Source organism: Schistocerca gregaria, chromosome 4, assembly GCF_023897955.1.
Source record: "Schistocerca gregaria isolate iqSchGreg1 chromosome 4, iqSchGreg1.2, whole genome shotgun sequence".
NCBI classification, from domain to species: Eukaryota; Metazoa; Arthropoda; class Insecta; order Orthoptera; family Acrididae; genus Schistocerca; species Schistocerca gregaria.
The window spans coordinates 121,874,504-121,897,483 of NC_064923.1; the positions used below are offsets into that span (position 1 = coordinate 121,874,504).

General features: G+C 40.9%; 1 protein-coding gene across 2 annotated transcripts in view; it reads left to right on the forward strand.

Annotated features, from left to right (window-relative positions):
• Positions 1–22,980, forward strand: part of LOC126266595 (vezatin-like) — a 102,169-nt gene that overhangs the window by 40,803 nt on the left and 38,386 nt on the right. For both annotated transcript variants that reach the window (XM_049970910.1, XM_049970911.1), the window contains exon 5: positions 16,768–17,016. In XM_049970910.1, coding sequence (XP_049826867.1) covers positions 16,768–17,016 — 249 coding nt within the window. The remainder of the gene's footprint in view (positions 1–16,767; positions 17,017–22,980) is intronic.

Sequence of the window (22,980 nt, forward strand, 5' to 3'; positions counted from 1 at the left end):
ATTGGGTGGCCTTCCCCAAGTTTCAGTGCCAATTTTTTTACAAGCTCTCTTTAAGCCTAACTGTCCTCGGCAAGTTGGTCTTTAACTGTTTGTGGAATAAAATCTTCACATTTTTCTAGCTACATTATTTCAAAACTCTTATTCTGTGTGTTTGTTGTAGACATACATGTTGATCACGTTTGACAACAAAGAACCACTTGTGTTCACAAAGGCTGTACCTAGCTTAGTCACCACTGATTGAAGTACTGTGTGTTTATGTTAAGGTCATTCAACTGCATTGTCATATGTACTATGTTGTGATGGCCTTAGCTGTCACAGTGACAACTGCAGATGCCACAACTCACATTTGTGGCCTTACTGTCACTTACCTTTTTGGCCCCAGCGTTGGTGTACATTGCTTTTGTGATCATGTAAAAAAGTCTACAACATTCATATTACTACTACTTATCAGCCGTACACCTTATCCTTCCTGCCTTTTCTGCTGGCTGATTACCTAGTAGGTCCAATGGTCCCAAAAGTGATTTTATTACATTGGCATTGTCTTTTGGATTTCTAGCAATTTCTGTTGAGGTGCAACTGGCAGTTTACATACTTTGAGAGATAACATTCCTTTTGTCTTTACAGATTCATTTCAATGGAAATCAAACATAATTATTGTAACTCATCTTTCTTAATACCTTTTTCCATGCAGTACCAGTACCAACACAAAAACTACTATCTTAAGGCTGTTCATTGGAGAAGATAGAAATATGATAAATAGGAATATGATTACACTCTCTGTGCAGTATATGACAGAAACAGCAGAACTGTTTCCCAACCTTTATGTAATATTATGTCTCTATATTTTATCAGCAGGTTTTCATGTGAATCTTGTTACTTTTAGCCTGGGATTGTCATTCAACTTTCCTGAGCATCTCCATAACACGGTTGTATGGGTTGTGCTGATCTGTTCTGAACGTATCAGCATTTCACTGAATTTATCCAAAGTCCACTGTTATATCCACTTCATAAGATTGTAAGCACTAGAACAATATTGTAGAATAGGTCTCACTTCCTCAGGTCTCACTTTCTTTGCAAATGCCCCAAACTTAACCAGAACTCTCCCAACATATGTAAGTTGTTTATTTGCCTTTCCTGCTACTGATATCATATGTTTCTCAATGCTATGTAGCTTTGGAATGAGAACTCCTAGATATTTAAACACTGTGGCAGGTTTCAGAAGCTTATGTATGATTTCTCAATTGTAAACTATTAGATTCTTTGACAATGTAATTGACAAAATAATGTAATTGGATACATAAATCAAGCAGTGGCAGAACACACACATAAAAGGAGGTTATAATTAGTCGAGATTTTAGAACCAGTGGCTCCTTCTTCTGGCAGAAGGATTGAAGGTGAAGGAAGATGGGTGAACGAAAAGAAAGGACTGGAGAGGTCTAAGAAAAGGTGTAGATATCGGGAAAGTCACCCAGAACTTTGGGTCTTGGGAGACTTACCAGACAGGATGAGAAGGAAAAACTGATTGCTGGGGACTGCACCAGATGAGATTTGAAAACCTGAGAGCTTAAAGGTGGAAGAAAGGGTGATATGCTAGACATAGAGTACTGCTTAAACATCATGCATGAGTTAATAATAGTGAAAAGCTAAGTGTATTTTACGTAACAGAGGTGGACAGTGAAAAATAATCAGGTAAGCCAATGAAAAAGGTACAAAACTAAAACAGAGTGATGAAAAGAGTAGTTGCTGTGAAGGAATGTTGAGACAAAATAAATTTACATAAATTAAGGCCAGGTGGTTGGCTAGAACCAAGGAAATGTTGAAGTGCTAGTTCCCACCTCCGGAGTTCCGAGAAACTGGTGTCTGGGGGAAAAATGCAGATGGTGTGTGCGGTGAAACTGGCACTGAGGTCACAGTTGTCATGTTGTAGAGTATGCTCTGCAACAGGATATTGCGTGTAGCCAGTATACACCCTCTGCCTATGCCCATTCATCCTAGCTGATAATTTGATGGTAGTCGTGCCAATGTAAAAGGCCGAACAGTGTTTATGTAACAGCTGGTATATGACGTGTAGTTTCACAGGTGGCTTTCCCTTTGGTAGTGTGTGTTTTGCTAGTTACAGAGGTGGCATAGGTGGTGGTAGAAGGGTATGTAGGGCAAGTCTTACAGTGGGGATGGTCACAGGGGTAGCAGCCATTGGGTAGGGAGATGGATGCAGAAGGAGCATAGGGTCTGACAAGAATATTGAGGAGATTGGAAGGGTGACAAAAAGCTACTCTAGGTGTGGTGGGAAATCTTAGACAGAATGGATCTCATTTCAGGGCATGATTTTAGGAAGTAATGGCCTCATCAAAGTAGCTGATTAGTACATTCCAGACCATACTGAGTGACCAAGGCCATGCTCAGAAGTTGTTTTTTTGGAGGGATCAGCAGTACCAAGATTGGATATGATGGCCTAGGAAATTTGCTTTTGAACTAGGCTAGTGGGGTAATTACAGCCAGTGAAGGCTGAGGCGAGAATTGTGATGTATTGGTGAAAAGAATGTGCATCTGCACAAATATGTTTGCCTTGAATGCCAAGCCTGTGTGGGAGGAAACATTTGACACTGAAAGGATAGCAACTGTCAGAATATAAGTACTGTTGTTTGTTAGTGGGTTTAATGTGGACAGAAGTGTGTAGCTGGCCTTTGGTGAGGACAGGATCAACATCAAGGAAAGTGGCATGGGATTTGGAATAGGACCATGTGAAATTTAATTGGGAGAAGATATTTAGAGATTATAGGAATTTTAACAGGTCAGCCTCACCAAGAGTCCATATAGCTGAAGTCCCCACCATTATTTTTCCAGCAGACAAAGGATCTACCACTGTGGTACTTGACCAAAAGGAGTTTGTTTGTGAAGGTCTGCACCAGCTGTGTGACACCTCTATACACAGCGTCTGCCATAAAGATCCCATCCCTATGGATTGAGGGATTACTCATTGTGAGGGCCTGAGGTTTTAAGGAGCAACTGCAGGTCAGTTTGAATCATAGGGATGGGATCTTGATGGTAGACACTGTATGTAGGTGTCAGACAGCTGGCATAGACCTTCACTAACATACGCCTTTCGGTCATCCATCCAATTAAATGTTTGTGTAAAAAATTGTTTGTTTCATTGTTGTATTGACAATATAACTGAATAGATAAAAAATCTATTCACCAAGTGGCGGCAGCAGAACACACACATAAATTTTTTTACGTATGCAAGCTTTCGGAACCAGTGGCTCCATCTAGTGGTATAAGGGTTGAAGGGGAAGGAATAGGGTTGAAGGGAAAGGACTTGAGACTTTTAGAAAAAAAGGGAAGAGTTTGGAAAAGTCACCCAGAACCCCAGGTCAGAGGAGGCTTACTGGATGGGATGAGGAGAAAGGTCCCAGGTCACGGGTGACTTTTCTTAGCTTTACCCCTTTCCCTAAACCTCTCCAGTCCTTTTTCAGCATTTGCTTGCAATCATCTAGCAATAATGCATTCCTCTCTTCAAGGGGCATATGGATCTTTCATGAACACACATGTGATGAGCACAATGCCATTGTGGTAGTTCTTCTTCTTGGGCTAGGGTGTGTTTACCCTGCGCGCTGCACTGGACTGAGCCAAGCGGTGCTGGGCCATGCTGCACCTGGACATCGAACCCATTGTTTTGCATTATGGTTTTTGCACTGGCAGCCGGACCGTGTTCTGGCACAGTGAGAGCTGGCCCATGCCATGCTGGCATTGTTTAATATTTCCACTGCTTGCTGGCGACCACCGCAAGCTGGTGGAGCTACACTTCAGCGACTGCATTATATGTATCAGATGATTTCTGTCTCTGTTTTTTTTTAATGTTGTCACGCCAAATGTTAATTAGTCTTTGTCACTGTATTGCTTCTGTCAATTACTCTTATTTGGAATGAAAAACACTTTGTATTTTCTTTTTCTCATTTTATTTCAATTAAAGGACAAATTCCTTAACATCTCAGTGGCGGAACAATTGCATGTATTATTTACGAGGGCTGGGTTAAATAGTAGCAACTATTTATTCCAACCATACGAAAGAGTTACATGTTTGCATCTGTTACTGTCCTTCAAAGTAGTCACCAGCATTGTGCAGAACCTGTTACCTGCGATGTGGAAGGCATAGTATACCGCTAACAGAGCCTGTTCTGTTGTTAGTGCAAATGGAGTGGTCTGCTGCCTGTCGAATCTCTGGAACAGTTCTGAAGTGAATGCCACGAAGTGGTTCCTTCATCTTTGGAATCAAATCAGTCACAAGGACTTTGGTGGATGGTACAGTACTTCCCAGTTCCATCGTCCAAAAAGAGCAGCCCCGCCTGCAGATTGTCGTGCAAAATGATAGGTGGTTTTCACAAAAAGCATCGCTGCTGCTTTTGCAAAGCTGGTCGTAGGTTATGCTCCAAAAACAAACAGTAATTCTGTGCATTGATGGTCTGTTGTGGAGGAACATAATGTGTTAGGGTAACACCGTCAGTTGTACATGAGAATCACCATAACTTTCACCATACTAGGGCTCTGATGCACTTTTGACTTTTGCGGCGACCCATAATGATGCCATTTGTTAGATTGACATTTCAGTTTTGGCTCATACGATGTGGCCCTTGTGTCATCCAGTGTTAAGATACTGTGTAAGAAAGCCTCTCCTTCATGCTCATAGTGCTCCAAGTGCGTCTGAGCAGTGTCTTAATGCATCCACTTTTTCATTTCTGTCAAGTCATGCGGAACCCATCGTGATTCAATTTTTCGCATGTCCAGGCATTTCTTCAGGATGTGAAGCACAGTTGTATGCACTAATCTAGTTTCTTGGGCGAGCTCACAAATCTTATGGTGTCGCTCAGTGCCCACTAACGTGGCAACAGCATGCACTTGTTCTTCAGAGATGCTAGGACAAACTGCCCGATGCGTGTCTGCTACAGTTTGCCGACCTTTGTTGTAGGCCTTCACCCAATGTGCCACTTTTCTGTACGGCAATGCCGATTCCCCGCATTCCTCTTGAAGACCTTGATGACACTGTTGTGCTGTATGACCTCTGGCACATTCAATCTTGATCCAACTCCGTTGTTCCTGTTTCGAAAACATAGTAACACCGTTACTTTAGACTGCTTGCTCACAAGTGACTGTGTTTCCCTCAACTGTGCACATGGGGATGGGCGAGAACATTTGCTCGGAGGTAAGGTAGGTATGTCAACAACGTGTGCTGTCAGTGACACTAGTAGATTCCATTGCAGTGTCTTCAAGCAGTGTTGCCTCTATTTAAGTTCCAACCTATGTATATATCAAATTACTTCTCCCTTTGTGTGCTATCGCACTTGCTAAGCACGATGATATACATGGAGGGTAAAGCATAGCCAACAGATGGTAGTACATTGTAAAGTACAGCATCACGAAGGAGAAAGATGGAAAGTAGTGTGAAGATGTTGAATATTTTGTAACAGTTGAAAAGAAAAAATTAGCTGCTATGAAAACACAGCAAGGCATCACCTAAAACGATGATACTTACCATGTCCCAATAAGTCTGAGGAGTGCAATAAACTTACTTTCTCTTCAGGGGCAAATGTTTGTAAAGCTTGTCTAGAATGAATTGGGCGCATTGAGTTCAGAACAGCTTTCCTTCAAAACAATGACAGTGCACTAATTCAACTTACTTCACCATCATAGACAACTCTGCTTCTTGCATTATACTTCTGTGAAAATATGTTCTGTTTTGAATTTTTTGTCTTGAATGTTCTTCAGTGATACTCAAATACTATTGCTCATTCTACAATACGAATAAAAGGTTTTTAGGGATGCTTTTTAGTTCCTCGTGTAAGGAAAAATGTCTCCTGAATGTCACTCGATATTCATGGGGTGAGTCCATTAACACCATATTTCTTATGTGCTTCACAATTTGACGAGTCACAATAATATGAAAAGAAAACCAGCAGAGCATCGAAAGCAGTATTACATAAGATGGCACTAACTGGATAGCGGTGAAACACTTTTGGCTACACCTTTGGCATCTTTGACCTTCAGCTGCTAAAGAGTGAGGACCCCTTGCTACAGGGGATAAGCCCACCAAGGAGGGGAAAACCAAACAGAAAAAGAAACAGAAAGTGACACATGTCTCGTCCTTTAAACTGGTTTGAACTCCATGAGGATCCAATGCGTCAGTCAGTAGCAAATTGATTCTCAGAGTATTTGTGCAAGTTATCTGTTGCATGGATTGATCACTGTGGTCTCATTTCATCAACATGGTGTCTGTGACACTTGAATAGCTGGCCACATGAGTGGACATCCACAAGGAGCCAAAACCGCAGGCCATTTCTGCGGGTATCTCTAACAGACTGGGCCTGCCGATCTGAAGTCCATTGTTTCCCACTAATGTGCAAGCCCTGCCCATCAGATCTAGTCTCACCGACCTGCCTGCAGGCTAGGTCTGTTTGTGTGTCGCATAATGGAGTGGATTTTCGTGGTTTATCCGAGGAGGATCCAGGGCAGTGATACTCCTTGGCAGGCCAGTGGCCATGAGTGATGGATTTCAGGAATTGCAACTGTCTCACTGCAAGGACATTGTACAGTGCATTGTTCTGTAGACATTTTATCTACTCTAGTAAATTTTGGCACTTAAAAAATAATTTGCGTATTAGAAAGTATCGACAAGAAAAAGGAGAAAATTATGACAGTTGCTGGCGGTTTGTACACTATATACTCATGTATTTTTCGAAAGAAAAATCACACAATACTTGTAAAATAATAGACATAACACAGTGGCTAATAACTGGTTAATAATGAACATAGTAGAACCAACATTTTATTGGTGGTCACCTATAGTGTTGGTTTACACAACTCTTCTGTGCCTTTCAAGAGGCCTGAAAGTGGAGTCAGGGTCAATCTAAAGCAACTAATTATTTACAGTTTCCAAAAACTACAAAAGCAAAAATATCAAAACTGAACATCTTGCATATTAGTCAAACTTAGACATAGAAACACCTGTAAATGTGATTATATTTTTAACATCTGCTGTTTTTCATCTCCAATTAGGAAGGAATTAAGTAGAATGTTGCAAGCTGTTATTACAGTCCACTTACAGGAGAGAGTTGTATTAAATTAATTTGTTCCTCTCTTCTACTTCCAAAGATGAAATGTACATTCTACTCATTGTATGACGAGACACAGTAAATAGTTGTTTGCCTTTTGCAATATAAAATGTGGTGCATTGTAGAACCATAGCAGATGATTGTCCAGTAAAATCAGATGCCACCGAGTTAAAAATTCATATACATTTGGATTTTTCTAGACATTGAGTATTAAAATAACACGTATTGTTGACACTAGGCCTGCATTGATTTTCTACCCTGCACTGTTTTACACTACACTAAACCATACTAAACTCATGTGAACTCTGTAGGCTTGCGATTGCAGCATTGATGCCAATCAGTAATTCGCTTTGTCTTGTGAAAGACGAGACATCGGTGTCACTACCATTTCAAAAACTTTTTTGTACTCTTAGCTACATTTCACTCACACTAATGTATAAGCTTCCTCCTATCAAACTTTTTCACTGCAAGACAAATAGTGTCATTTTACAATGACTGTTACGAATTACGAAAAGGTAAATGTGTTCTTAAAAAGCTGAGATGCTACACTACCATGGGCACAAAAATCAGATTTTTTTTTAACTACATATTTTTTCCAAATCAATTAAGAAACATTATGGAATGGAAAAAATCATGTGAAATGAAAAGTAGGTGCTTTCTTGTTTTGTGAGGAAAGTAAAGCTTTTAAGTAAAAAGTAAGTTCATAAAATGATGTGGCATAGTCTTACACAGTGCCAAGAGCTTTTACAATAAGAAAAATCAGGAAATGGATTTCCCCATTTCTTGTCTTCAGAGCCTGACATGCAGTGTGAACCTCCAGGATGGCAACTTGAGCTGGGTAGGCACAGGCTGGTCCGGTACATGCCATCCCCACCTGAGGCACACTGTGAATGCAGTCTTACCCTCCAGCCCATAAACAGTGTTAACATATTTGATGTAGAGTGTGCTTGCCCAGGGTTTTCGATTTTGGTCCTTCTTCCATCCCTTGCACTTACATCTTATTGCTATTTTTCCTGCACATGTTGCAACAAAGGTGCAAGTCATTCTGATTCACGTGTGTGTGTGTGTGTGTGTGTGTGTGTGTGTGTGTGTGTGTGTGTGTGTGTGTGTGATAGACCCTGGCAATGGCAGTGGATGGTTCATCTCCAGTTTCAGAAACCCACTGAGACATTACCCAACTGGAACTATAACCCAGAAGAAAAAGAAGAAATCAAAGGGAAAGATAGACTCTGGTAGAAATGTTCACCTCTTTCCCTCTGTCTCCCCCCTAAAAAATAGAAAATTACCCCATGGAAGAGCAACAGATATTTCCTTCACCTAATTAAAGTTGGTGTAGCTGTGAAGGAAACCTGATTCCCAACAGACTACTCTCCTAGTAACATTACTAAAATCCTCCAGTCTATTATGCTGTGGTCGTCTCAGATCTGTTATGTTAGATCCTTGTTAGCCACTTTTTGTCATTTAATTCTCTCTGTAGAGCTGTACCATGGGAAGCAAGGCAGTATGTGGGTTGGTGGTTGGTATCTTCATTCTATAACATGAACTGCATGCAATTATTAACTAGGTTCTTTATTAACATAAACTAAGAGCTACTTAACTTAAGCTTCCATGTGCTGTGGTAAAAGCTCTCTGCTAGTGAAGAAGTAGTCTGCAATGTTTACTATAAGGTTGCTATATGCTGCCTGCCTCTGTGCTAGAGGTCAAATCTGTGGCTCTGACTTTGTGACACTCTGGAACTCACTAAGTGCAACAGGTTCAGATTTACTCGAACTAACTGGGACAAACTAACTAACTGGCTCTCCAGTCCACTGCAGTGATCCTAAGTACTGGCAGCCAAGATGGCGTTTTTAGCACGTCTGTCTGTCGTTGGCCCCAATCGATCTTCTTGTGACCGCTATGCCGCACGGTGTGCTGGTGCCAGCTTATGCCACCACATGTTAATTAATGTGCTCTGGAAGAAAACACCTAACAGCCTGGAGAATTTCAGTAATTTTAACCTTTCTGGCTGTGAAAGTTTAAATTTTACAATAGTCTTACATTCTCCGACATTACAATGCCTATTACAGAACCCAAGCTGACCCCAGGAGGGAAATGATTTGAGGCCACAAAACTAGTTTTAGTTAACAGATTACACTCAGTACTTCTACGAGAGTGATAGCTGAACGTATATAAACAAACATAGATTTTACATTTTGTAATATTTATGTACGTCCAGATGGGGAGGTCATGTATTAGATGATTATAGATTTGATCTTTCTGCTATCTCCACCGCTCCTCATCATGGGCGATGTTAATGCCCACAAGAGTTTGTGGGACAGTTTCAAAATTTCTCAGTGGTGTGGTCTACTAGAAAAAGTGTTTTTAAAATTATAATCTCTAGCTCTAGGTCTTCCATGTTAACTTTGCATATGGCTCTGTCTCAGCTATCAATATTTATCTGCAATCTTGGCTTTCTCCCACCAACCTTTTGGAAGGTGCTTGCCAATGTATGCAACAGTGACCACTTTCTGATGGTTTATCTCTGCCATTCTGAAACCCATCAAAAATGCTCACCAATCTTGAATTTAAAGAATGGCAATGACTTTTTCTTAAATCCTGGTCTTCCCTCCCAAGGGTGAAGTGAAGTTATCCTGTGAGAGACCAATACTGTGATATCACAACTGGCAAAAGCAGAAACCTCTCTTTCTTCAGGATTTCACTGCAAGAAACCCATACTCTAATGAAACCGTGAAATAGCCATCAGCATCAAAAATCATAGACAGGCTCTCCAGCAACATGAGCAACATTCATTGAGAGATACACTTATCACCTTGAAAAGTCTGTGAGTCCATACCCACACTCTATTTTTAATCCACAAGAAAGAGTATTGGGAAATATTTGTAACCACTGTAGGGACTGTCACCGCCCCCTCCTCAAATATGTACAAAGTATGCAATATTTGTGGACGATGGCTGTCCTCTAGTAACCTAGGCATCAGTTAGGATAATGTTACTGAGTCTGACTCATCATTGCTGCTAAAACTAGCAATACACTTTTCCTAAACCACAGCATCTGAAAGTTACCCTCCCACCTTTCACCTCCATAAAAGAAGAGTCTAGAGTATTTATCTGTCCTTTTATTCTGATCATGAGCTTTTTGATATAATAACACATGCTCACATGAGACTTACAGAAGTGACTCTGAGCACACCATAACTCACTACCATCCCTGAGACATTCAAGACCTCCTTCCTGACCACCAAAGTCTTTGGGTCCACCATACCCACAACTATGGAGCATAACCCTGTAAACAAACTATTAGATCATTTGGCCAAGGAGGCTCTCAATGGAGAGCAGTCATCCAAAGTAAGAGTGATTTCAGGTGTGCTGCAGGAGAGTGTCGTAGGACCATTGCTATTCACAATATACATAAATGACCTTGTGGATGACATCGGAAGTTCACTGAGACTTTTTTTGGATGATACTGTAGTATATCGAGAGGTTGTAACAATGGAAAATTGTACTGAAATGCAGGAGGATCTGCAATGAATTGATGCATGGTGCAGGGAATGGCAATTGAATCTCAATGTAGCCAAGTGTAATGTGCTGTGAATACATAGAAAGAAAGAAAGATCCTTTATCGTTTAGCTACAATATTGCAGGTCAGCAACTGGAAGCAGTTAATCCATAAATTATCTGGGAGTAGGCATTAGGAGTTGATTTAAAATGGAATGATCATATAAAGTTAATCGCTGGTAAAGCTAATGCCAGACTGAGATTCATTGGAAGAATCCTAAGGAAATGCAATCCAAAAACAAAGTAAGTAGGTTACAGTACACTTGTTCGCCCACTGCTTGAATACTGATCACCAGTGTGGGATCCGTACCAGATAGGGTTGATAGAAGAGAGAGAGAGAGAGAGAGAGAGAGAGAGAGAGAGAAGACCCAACGGAGTGCAGTGCACTTTGTTACAGGATCATTTAGTAATCACAAAATCGCTACGGAGATGATAGCTAAACACCAGTGGAAGACTCTGCAGGAGAGACTCTCGGTAAGGGCTTTTGTTGAAGTTTTGAGAATGTATCTTCACCGAGGGGTCAAGCAGTATATTGCTACCTCCTACGTGTATCTCGTGGAGAGACCATGAGGATAAAATCAGAGATTAGAGTCCACACAGAGGCATACTGACAGTCTTTCTTTCCATGAACAATATGAGACTGGAATAGAAGTGAGAACCGATAGAGGTACTCAAAGTACCCTCCGCCACACACCCTCAGGTGGCTTGCGGAGTATGGATGTAGATGTAGAGTGTTCCACCAAATTTAAATTATCAGATCGCATTTCACATATTCCCACGCAAATTTAAATAATGCAGGTCATCATTTTGGAACTGTTGATATGTGATACCAAATGATGATTATCAAATGGGTAGTAGCTAGTCTTAAGGCTGTGCCTTGAAAGCCACTTAGCTCTGTGTAGCAGTGGTTTAGGGGCATGGCTTCCTTGGAATACGGCTCTTATAGGTGTCCCGAATGCTCTGGTGTTTCAGCCTAAGGGTGTCCTACCAACCTGCACACAATTTTCATGTTCCACTGCTTTCATCAAAAGGGAATGAACAGAGTTGCTGAAAATTCACTGTCAAATCCCTGTCTCTGTATCTATCTGTTATGCTTTGATGCATCATTAATCAATGTTACGATACTGTTTTAGACAGGTTTTTTTTCTGCCATTGGCTGGTCTATCTACCTTGGGAATAAGTTTGCAAATGTCCCGCCAGACTGCACTAGAGTACGGTAACATAAGTATCACCACCTAGTCATAATTTCACGAGTGATTTGAGGAAAAACAGCAAGAAATATAACCCCTGTGCGAAGTGTATTCTGTTACTTTAGTTTCCTTGCTTGCAGACTGCAGGTAACGTGCATTATTAGCAAGTTTCTTTTTCTGAGTGTGCTACGCGTGACTTCTGTGAGTTTTGCTTTCTTGTGAATAATAGCAGCATACACAAATTTGAAACCAACACAACGTGAATTCATTGTGCAATTTATTAGGTAAAATTTTGAAACATGTGGTTAAGATGAAAGTGAAGGAAGTTGGTGCACCCAGACCCAAAGTAAACATGAATCAAGAACAAAAACAGTCAAGGTTATACAAGCAATTTTAACAGAGAAATGCACAAAATGCAGCTGAGTGGTTGAGTGCAGTTTATCACTTAAAAGGCATATTTTTGTAATACACAAGTAAAAATACGACTAATATGGTGTGTAAACTACCATGGCGATTTGCTCTGGTTGTGCATGTCAGCCAATCACAGCACAGGATCTGTGATGTCTCAGCAATATCGCTGTTTTGTCAAGCAAACTCATAAATGCTGTGGTTTGAATGCAGAAAACATTAACTGTCTGAAGTTTAGAAATGAAAATACCAAAAACATTAAGCTTGCAATAAAGCTAACGTACAGTGCATTAAAGATCTCTCCAAGACACATCTTTTACTATGATTTGTTGTGGTAAACAGTAAGGAAATGTGATGATGGATTTGATCTTGGAGTTAGCTTCTGTTGTTATTTAGTAGCTCATTATGAAATGGAAAGAAAGGTCTGAGCGATAAATTTTCCAGTGTTCACCAGTCTGGAAACTATGAGCTGTGCCTGACAAGGACAATTGAAATTCATGTAATGTGCCCTGACTTACAAGCAGTACTGACCCATTGACTCCCATTGTTGTGAAGAATGTTGCTGTTTCTGCAAGATATCTATGTACTGTAAAATGTTCTACAACCATCTTCATGTAGAATGTCCCACCCAGTATCTACAGTTCTTAGCTGACTCCACATTGACCACATGGGAATTGCCCAGGAGTACATTCTTAAACAAGCTGCCCTATGTTATTACTATTGCGTGTGTTGCCTCTTTACCAGTGTCATACATTTTGATAGAGTGCCCCACTGTTACTGCAATAGGAAAAACTCTGAAGCTAACCTACTCATTAATCTCAATTTGAATTGATGACCTCCAAGCAGTGAACTTAGTTCTCCATTTTATCCAATAGTGTGAGTTGTATAGTCTTCTCTAATGGTTAGGCAATATTGTCTTCCCAGAGTCTGGTTGGACACCTCTTACAATAGCTCAGAACTTGTTAATATGATGTGGAACACTTATATCTTGTCAGAGAACATAACTTGGCTGGTTTTGGCTCTTTTTTCGCACCACCAGTGGCACTTTGCTGTTCTTTTATAGCTGGTTTCATCGTTACCTCCTTCTTCATTTTTTCCAACTTTTTTTTTTGCCATCTCAGAAACACGTCAGTACCTTGGGAAGCTTTCAAGAGTGTTGTATAAGTATGCTGCCATTACAGGGGTATGAGCCATTAAGTAAGGGACCTGCTCCCAACCCCTTACCTCATGGCTCATACTCCTGTAATAGACCTAGATGCAAAACCTATCCCATACGTCCTACTCCAGTCCAGTCATGAACTATCCCATCAAAGGCAGGGCTACCTGTGAAACCAGTCATGTGATTTACAAGCTAAGCTGCAGCCACTGTGCTACCTTCTGTGTAGGCATGACAACCATCAAGCTGTGTGTCTGCATGAATGGCCACTGACAAACCGTGGCCAAGAAACAAGTGTACCACCCTGTTGCTGAACACGATGCCAAACATGATATCCTTTATTTCAAAGACTGCTTCACAGCCTGTACCATGTGGATCCTTCCCACCAACACCAGCTTTTCTGAACTGTGCAGGTGGGAATTTTCCTTGCGATACATCCAATGTTACCAAACCCTCCTGGCCTCAACCTTCGTTAGTCACTGTCCTCACCCATCCAGCCCCTTCCATGTTCCCTTTCCAGCACTGCGCAGCTGTCATTCCGCTGCCACACCCAGTCTTTTTACTTCTCTCCTTTTCCGCTACTTCCCGCCAACCCCCCTCCTCTCCCCTCCCAATCTCTCCCCTGCACTCCGTTTAATTTGCAACACTTCACTGTTTGCCACCCCCCACCATACTATTCTTCTCCCTCCCCACTCCAGCCTCCTCCTTACCCCCACCCAGTTGCCACTCCCATCATGCACTGATGCTGCTGCTCGTAGTGTGGTTTCAGTTTCCTGGGACTGCAGGTGTGTGTGTGTGTGGGGGGGTGTTTCTTTATTTTTAAATTGTTGATGAAGGCTGTAATGGCCAAAAGCTATAATTGTGAGAGTCTTTTTGTTGTGCCTATCTGCGACTCACCATCTCCACTATATGGTGAGTAGCAACTTTCTTCTCATAATATTGTTACGTTCCATCCTGGATTTTCTGTTGTTTGATTGCTGTCTAGTTCTTGAGTCAATATGAACAATGACCCACAAGTTTCAACAGTTGTGGCAAATGTTTGGCTATGCCATATGTTGGCAAATTTATTGTGTTTGCTTTCATATCTAGTGGGATTCCCATGTTGTGTGTTTTTGGAAGGTCATACAGCCACTGTGATGCATTCTGACAGTATTGTTGTCTGGACCTGAGCTCTTGAAGAGTGAGGTAGTCTTCTGCATCACATGTTGTGGATTCTTCTCGATTTGCTTGTATGTGATCCTGTAGCAATGTGTCAATGTTCTGACACTGATCATTTGACGTTAACAACATCGTCGCATTGCCTTTGTCTGCTGGTAGGCCCACTACAGTATCGTCCTCACAGAGGGCCTGTATTACCCAGCATTCTGCCACCGAGATGTTGGTCTTGGGGCATTTTGGCCTTGTCGAGGACTGTCCAGGTCTTCCTTCTCACTTCTTCAGCAGTATTAGAGAGGAGCCCACAGACGGTTTGCTCGATGCTGTTGCTGATCACGTGTTTAACGTTCTTGCAACTGGTGCTAAATTCAGGTCTTTTGGCAACACAGACATTGTTGCCTCATCCAATGGCTTCCTGCTCAGATTGATGATGGGTCTCAAATTACTATTGTTGGTGTTCTGCAGCTTGCATCTGGACGCTGGTGAAACTTGTACTGTTTTGCTGTAGCTTCCATCCACCTACTACTGAGTGTAGGCCGAGATACTTGATGCAAGGTGCAGTTTTGGAAGTTGTGGTCTGCTAACACAGATGGGCTCCTGTATCAAGGTCGAAATGGCACACTGTAGATTTCATTTTGCTGCAAGAACGTGAGGCTCCTGAGCAGCCTTGCCTTCTTGATCAGCAGTTTTTGTAGCATCTTGAAGCTGTGCTGAATCTCTTCATTATACTGTTTGAAGTATGGAAATGCAGCCATTTTCATCCAATTTCACTGACATAACCTTCTCAGGATATCAGCCAAGTGGCAATGTAATTTTTTTAGCAGTGTTTCAGTGCATTTCTTAATCATTGTACTCAGGTGAATTGTGAGTTTATGTTGTTTGTGATCTCTCATGGCCACGGTGGGAGGGGTGGAATAGGAGGGAGGGGCAGGGTTGTCATAGTGTTCGTTCATTTTGTCTGCTGCTTTGCTACTAAGCTGCTTTCAAGAATGTGTGTTTATTTACAGCCAGTTGGAAGGATTTTGAATGTGGACATTTGCAAAGAAAGTGCCATAAATGTTGGAGAAGTTGGTGGGATTTAGTTCATTCGTGGTTTGGATCTGTTTGGTTTTAATGTCACTTTTAGTAACAAACTATCGATGCTTGATGATCAAAATGTAATATTCTCCTAATTATTTTTTCCCCACATGTTGTATTTGAAACTGTCCTATATGAATTGGGTGTTTCATGTTTTTCTCTTGTGGGAACACACCAGAAAATAGGTTGACATCAATTTTAAATAAAAGGTATAATAGAAGCCAGTTAATGTATCACTATCACTATCTCTATTGGTTCATTTGTGAGGGGGGTATAACCCAGCAGTATTTCTGTGTTTCTCTTCTGTGCCAGTTTTTACACTGAGACTTTGTTTCTGGGTTTGACAGCTAACAATGAAATTATTTCAGGAGGAGATGTCAAGTTCCTTATTGAATTTACATTTATCCTGACTGGAAATCCGACACGAAATTGTAGTTGTTTCTTAAGGTCAGAAATCACTGGTTTTTCTTTGGATATTCTATAGTTTCCTTATTCAAAGTGATTTTCGCTCATGTATCTCTTTTCAAATATTTCTGTAACTTGGCTGCTTAGTTTCTGCATTGCTATGTTATTTGCTTCAGTTTTCCAACTGTGAGAAGAGTACTAATGTTCAAAGCACCAATAAAATATCTACTTTTGGGCAAAGACGTTTGGGAAACTTTGGTGCATTCCTGCATATTTCATCTTTATTAAAAGGAACAATGCATTAAAGTTGCTATGTTCCTTTTTTTAATTCCTTTGTGTGGCATATGAATGCAGGACATGTGTGTTGATTAGGCTCTGTTCCTGTTTTTGCACTTTATTGCCCCATACATATCCCACAGCCTCTTCCCCTGCTCAGCAACACTTATAGCTTAGGAATATGATGTTTTGTAACTAGTATGTTGAAAATATGGAATTTCAGGTAATTCAATTTTATTTTGTATGTGTACAGTATGTGTACGTCTGGACTGTACCAACTTCATAGAATAAATTATAAATGAAATTGGTTGATTTACTTTGCTTATGTCTTGGGAATATAGGTCACAGATAAAAATGAGCAGCAAAAAACATCCTCCACAAATAAGTTCTGTTTATTTTTTCTGCTGCTAAAATTAAATTTTTAACTAAATGCATTGTTGCAGTTGGCATGTGCTGCCTTTAGGTGGGCTTGTAGGTGCAGTTACATGGACACTGAAGAGCCCACTGCTTATAATAGGCATCTCTACACTACTACTGTATGCTGCAGTGCGCTTGGCAGGCGAACGGTATCACAGACGCTGCTTGCAGTCCGTGGCGGCACTTGTTAGAGCATTGCAGGAGTTGCAGACCACTTCCAAGAAGGCACTCAGACGTTTGCAGGAGAATGAGCTGATTGCACGAGGTTTCATGTTGTAAGTAACAGCTCTATTAAAAGAATTATTTAGTTTCATGGCATATGTTTAAAAGGCTGAGGTGAGAAAAACATGCCTCACAATAAGAAGTCTCACTTTCCAGCTTAGAGAATTTGAGGCCAAAATACAATAAAGCAGCATAAACTGAAAGAAAATGTAAGCATTCAGTTTATATATTTTTGTTTATTATTCCATCACCTGTTTACACAGCACACAGTATGAAATCATTACAAACTGCATCAGAGATCCGGTACTCAAAAATTAAAATGTAGCAATAGTCCATCAGTTATTATTAGGCACAAAATTCACAGAATACCTACTGTAGATGGTATTAGGCTCTATACTCTGAGTACCTGTACCTGACCACAAAAATACTCAGTAACACTTGCAATGTGTACTTCATCTCTCTGTGAAGGGAAGAAACAGAAATCATAAAATACAAACTTTTTAAGAAAAGACCACTGCACATGAGCTGCTCACTTGAAAAGACAGGACAAGACAGACTCTGTGAGAGTGAAATGCACATGCTTCTTGAAACTTCCAGGCTGGCTTCTACCTGGTACTCTGAACATGTCTACGCATAGACATGTTGAGAGTACCAGGTTGTAGGACTGGTGGCGCGCGTAAACATGTTCAGAGCACACAGGAACAGGTACAAAGGTGCGCGCGTTAACACGTCCAGAGCAGTTAAAGCGTTAAACCTGAATTCTGGACTGGGACTTAAACATGAGATCTTTGCCTTTGCTCAGTCAGTAGAGCATTTGCCTGCCAGGAAGTTTCACATCAGTGCACACTCTGCTGCAGAGCGAAATTTCATTCTGGACACTTCCACCATGATTACGTCATGGGAAAGAGAGTCCCAGGGGCTACAGCTGTCCTGCTTGCTCCTGGTGGAAACAATAAACTGTTAGCCAAGATCGCATTAATTCTTTTTATTCCATGATTACTGGTTTCGGCGAAACTAAAGCCGCTGTCATTGGATCTGGGAGGACAGAAAACACTATAAAAGTGAAACTTCCTGGCAGATTAAAACTGTGTGCCCAACCGAGACTCGAACTCGGGACCTTTGCCTTTCGCCCTAAAATAGGACATTCTCCCCATATTCATAAGAGTTGACTGTGTTCCCATGCTTCACGGTTGCTTAAAGGGCTCTATAGGACCTCGTCAGAAATATTAAAGAAATTATGGTCTGCAGATTAGAGTTGATCATTAGGCAGTAAGTTAGGGTATCTTTTTTGTTTCTATAAATTTGAACGTTTTCTAAAATATGAAGCTTTTTTCCCTTGGGGTGCCCTATGCAAAATCTCCATGTCTCGGCCTATATCTAACACTTTATGCTTAGGGGCCCGCACATGGTCTCCAAATGCGGTCTTGTTATGTGCGTTTGTGTGTTCTTGAAAACTTGTAAAAAATGACCTTCCTGTCTGCCCGACATAGAACGCTTCGCACCTACCGCATCATAGTTTATAAACTAGATGGGTACTTGAGTAACTCGGAAGTCTCAGAATTCTGTACAAGCCCTAATGACGTAGTGTTACCACATGCAGAGCCTGTTATGACGCAAGCTGTGACAGTCATTGGCGTCTCTACTGCTAGCGCCATCTCGCGGCGCAGCCTGTAAAGTAAGAACAGAGCCGGAGTTGCGGTAGTACATAGCTTGCACTTGTGTGTGATGGAGACACTTAACATTTATAATGTCATCTCTCTTGGACGCCTATGTGCTACTTATGACAATTTTGTAAGGCCTGCATGTTATAGGCATCTATTAATATCACCATTGTCTGCCTTGATGTCGTAACCTGTATGTGTACCTAAATTTATATGTATGCGTGTGATAAAGGGAAATCCAAGCCCACTTTTGTAGTGTTTTCTGTCCTCCCTAGATCCATTGGTGGCGGCTTTAGTTTCTCTGAAACCAGTAATCATGAAATAAAAAGAATTCCTGCAATCTTGCCTACCAGTTTATTGTTTACAACCATGTGAGAACATTGTGCTACCCCCAAAACACGGGTTTTAGTCCGTTCAGTTTTGAAATGTTTGAATACCTTTTCCTATATCGTGGTCACACACACACACACACACACACACACACACACACACAGTAATAAACAAAGAACACATGCTGTTTGTTAAGCGTGTATTAACAAGTTTCATTTAATCCTACACAGAAACATAGAATTGTAAAGTACAAAGCAGGCCTGCTACACGCAATGAAGAAAGAAACTTTTTTTCATCGCTTAACTTTTATTTTCAAAAAAATCTTTCATTAGCATCATGGAATTTGGAATGATATTACTGATCACCAAACCCATTACTCTGGTCAGTAGAACACAAGTGAGACTACCTCCAACTTTTGATTTCATTAGTTTAATAATTGAAAACACACTTTCACATATGTATTTGATTCCCAACATACTGCAGATTCAAACAGCTATTGCAAACAACTGCAAGAACTCTTTAGGAAGAATATTCTTTTAGATTAGCGAATATTCTCCCTCTCCTGCACCGCACTGAAAATCAGTGAGCTCAAATAGAATTTCAGGAGAGACATTTTCAGTGTCCACTGCAGAAGTAGTTGCAAAAATATCAAAATCAAATTCAGAATGATTTAGTTCACTAAATATGTTGTTGTAGGTTTCTTCCAGAGCCTGTACCACAGTAACAAATCCATCGAAATGTTCATTCAGTGTCTCCTTTTCCATATTTTTTCTCCACTTACAATTAGTCTACATTTGGGAAGCACTTACACAAATTTCCTGAAAGTTGATTTGTCTTGAACATAAATTTGTAGGACAAATATGAATTACTGTTTTGATCTCAAGAGAAAATTACTGTTGTCACTTATAACAATATTATGAAAACGATAGTTGTTACTCACCATTGAGTGGAGATGCTGAGTCACAGATAGGTACAACAAAGAGACTGTCAGAAAGTGAGCTTTCACAACAAGGCCTTCATTAGGAACATACAACAACCCCCCGCCCTCCCCCCCCCCCCCCCCCCACCACACACACACACACACACACACACACACACACACACATTCCATACTATCAATCACTCACTCACTCATTCATGCAAATGCGACTCATACACACGACCACACTCCCTGGCTGCTGAGGCCAGACTGTGAGCAGCCTGACCTAAACAGCTGGAGACTGGTTGTGGTCATATGTGTTGCGTTTGTGGTACGTACTGATCACAGTGGAACAAAACTCAACTTATCTTGGGTATACCACACACACACACACACACACTCACACACAAACACACACACACACACACACACACACACACACACACACACACACACACACACACACACACACACACACTACCTCACCCCACGCATCTGCCTATCACATCACATTGGTCACACTTTGTCACGCTCACTGATGCTGGCTCAGCAACAAATTGTAGTTATGTTGCAATTTAATACACGTGTACTATTTTGAATCTCCAGAGCTGCCTTGTTACATTTAGTTAACAAAAGAAAATTCTCTGGAAGTTGCTGCAACATCATTCTGGCATGATCCAGCTGAAATTAATCCCTGGTTGTTAGGGAAACAAAAAATGATTGCAAGGATGTTTTGGCATTCCCTACATATAAGTACAACATGAGAAACTTCTAGGGTGTTTCAAGGGTTGATTTGGTAAAATTTGAAAGCTAAGGGCACTAGTAGTCTGAAGATAGCACCACACACACACACACACACTGTCTGAACAGTCAGAACAGGAATAACAGAGATATAGCCACTAGCCTCCAAGCCACCACCAATCTGCACAACACCCAACTATCTAATTCCCTCTGTTTTAAGTGGCACTTGTGTTGCACACAGCATTCAGTTACTTCTTACATGAGGTTTCGTATTATGAGTTGGTGGTTGTCATTTACCAGTAGTCATGTATGTTCACTCTCCTTTGGCACCAAGAGTAATGGTTCCAGCCACTGCTGTTGCAGTATGCACCTTAATTTGCTGGACATGTTGCCACAATAGCCAGAATTGCAGCCAGTTTTTCGGCTGTCCTGGGCATGTCAGAGCTATTCCTTTGTTTGTACTTGAATGCAGATCTAGGTGTCACTCTTACCATGGCTGTTTTTTCTAAACACGTGCTTTAGGCATTCTAATCACGGTTCCAAATGGTTAATGTCATAAATAACTCTTTCTGTGTAAGTGAATGTGTTTAGGCAGTCCTGTTTTGTTTAGGTAGCTCTGTTTTGCATTATCTGAAGAAAACTTCACACATTTAAGTACAAGTCAAGTCAGTTATAAGCAAGGGTTTCTCTCTACCTCGAGAGAGAAATTTTATATTTGTGTGGATGCTGTTCATATGATTAAGGAACTTGTCTACTTTGTTTCACCATGAGGCCACGTTAATAAAATGTTGATGTTCTTATGGGGGGAAGTCAACCTTAGTGCCAAATCTTTGAAATGTCCCATAAATATATTTTCCCCTGCAAGTGACAGTGGAAAACACATTGGAGTACTGTCTGTCATCTGACAATGCTTTGTTAGAAGTACATGATGTTGTATATATAGTGGCAGAATGGACTAGTAATGTCTGATGGAAATTTTTCAGGTACCAGTTTCAGTGTAACTTCCACTGGCTCTACTTGGACTAACAGCTACATCATTGGAGCCTATCATCTGTTTTTCTTGGGGGAAGTCATTTTCCTGCATAGGCTGTATTATTTTTGAAATAATCACTGTATTTAATGATTTAACTGTTAGCTAATTTCACCTGCTTGAGCATTATCAAGGTACTTGGTGATAAAAACAATACCAAAAGTTACAACAGCTTCAAGAACAAATAAGAAATAAAATCAGAAATATGCACACATGAAAATATATGCACTTATATTACTTGCATCACTGCAGAAGATTGTAAACATGTACCCTCATGCACTGAGATGACACTCGTTAAGGGCTAATGATATGCACATATACAGTTGGTAGTAGTATCATCTGTGCAAGATACAAAAGGGCAGTGCATTAGTGCAGCTGTCACCTATACTCCAGTGGTTCATGTGAAAAAGTTTCCAATGTGACTGTGGTTGCACAACTGGAATTAACAGAGACTTTGAATGCAGAATGATAAGTGGGGCTAGACACATGGGACATTCCGTTTTGAAAATTGTTAGGAAATTCAGTATTCAAAGATCCACAGTGTCAAGAAATTGCTGAGAATACTTTATTTTCGGCATTACTTCTCACCACAGACAACACAGTGTCAACAGCCTTCTCTTTATGACCGAGAGCAGTGGTGTTTGCTGCTGGTGCTAACAGACAACTGACATTGCGTGAAAGAATTACGGAAGTCAATATAGAATGAACATTGAACATATCTGTGAGGACAATGTGGTGTTAATGGGCTATGGCAGCAGACGATTGACACGAGTACCTTTGCTAATAGTATGTTATCATCTAAAGTGCCTCTCCTGGGCTTGTGACCATGTACGTGGGACTTTTAGATGACTGGAAAACCATGGCCTGGTTAGATGAATCCCAATTTCAGTTGGTAAGAGCTGATGTGGTAGAGTTCAAGTGTCATGTAGATCCCCACAAAGCCATGGTCCCAGGTTGTCAACAGTGTACCATGGGAGTTGCTGGTGACTCCAGAATGGTGTGAACTGTACTTACATGGAATAGACTGGGTTCTGTGATCCAACTGAACCAATCGTTGACTGGAAATGGTTATGTTTGACTCCTTGGATACCATTTGTAGCCATTCAGTGATGAAATTTTTATGGATGACAATGCACCATGTCATTGAGCCACAGTTTTTGAGTAATTTGAAGAATGTTCTGGACAATTTGAATGAATGATTTGGCCACCCAAATCAACCCACGTGAATCACATCAAACATTTATGGGACATAATGGAGAGGTCAGTTTGTGCCCAAAATCCGGCACTGGCAACACTTTTGCAATTATGCTTAGCTATAGAGGCAACATGGCTCAGT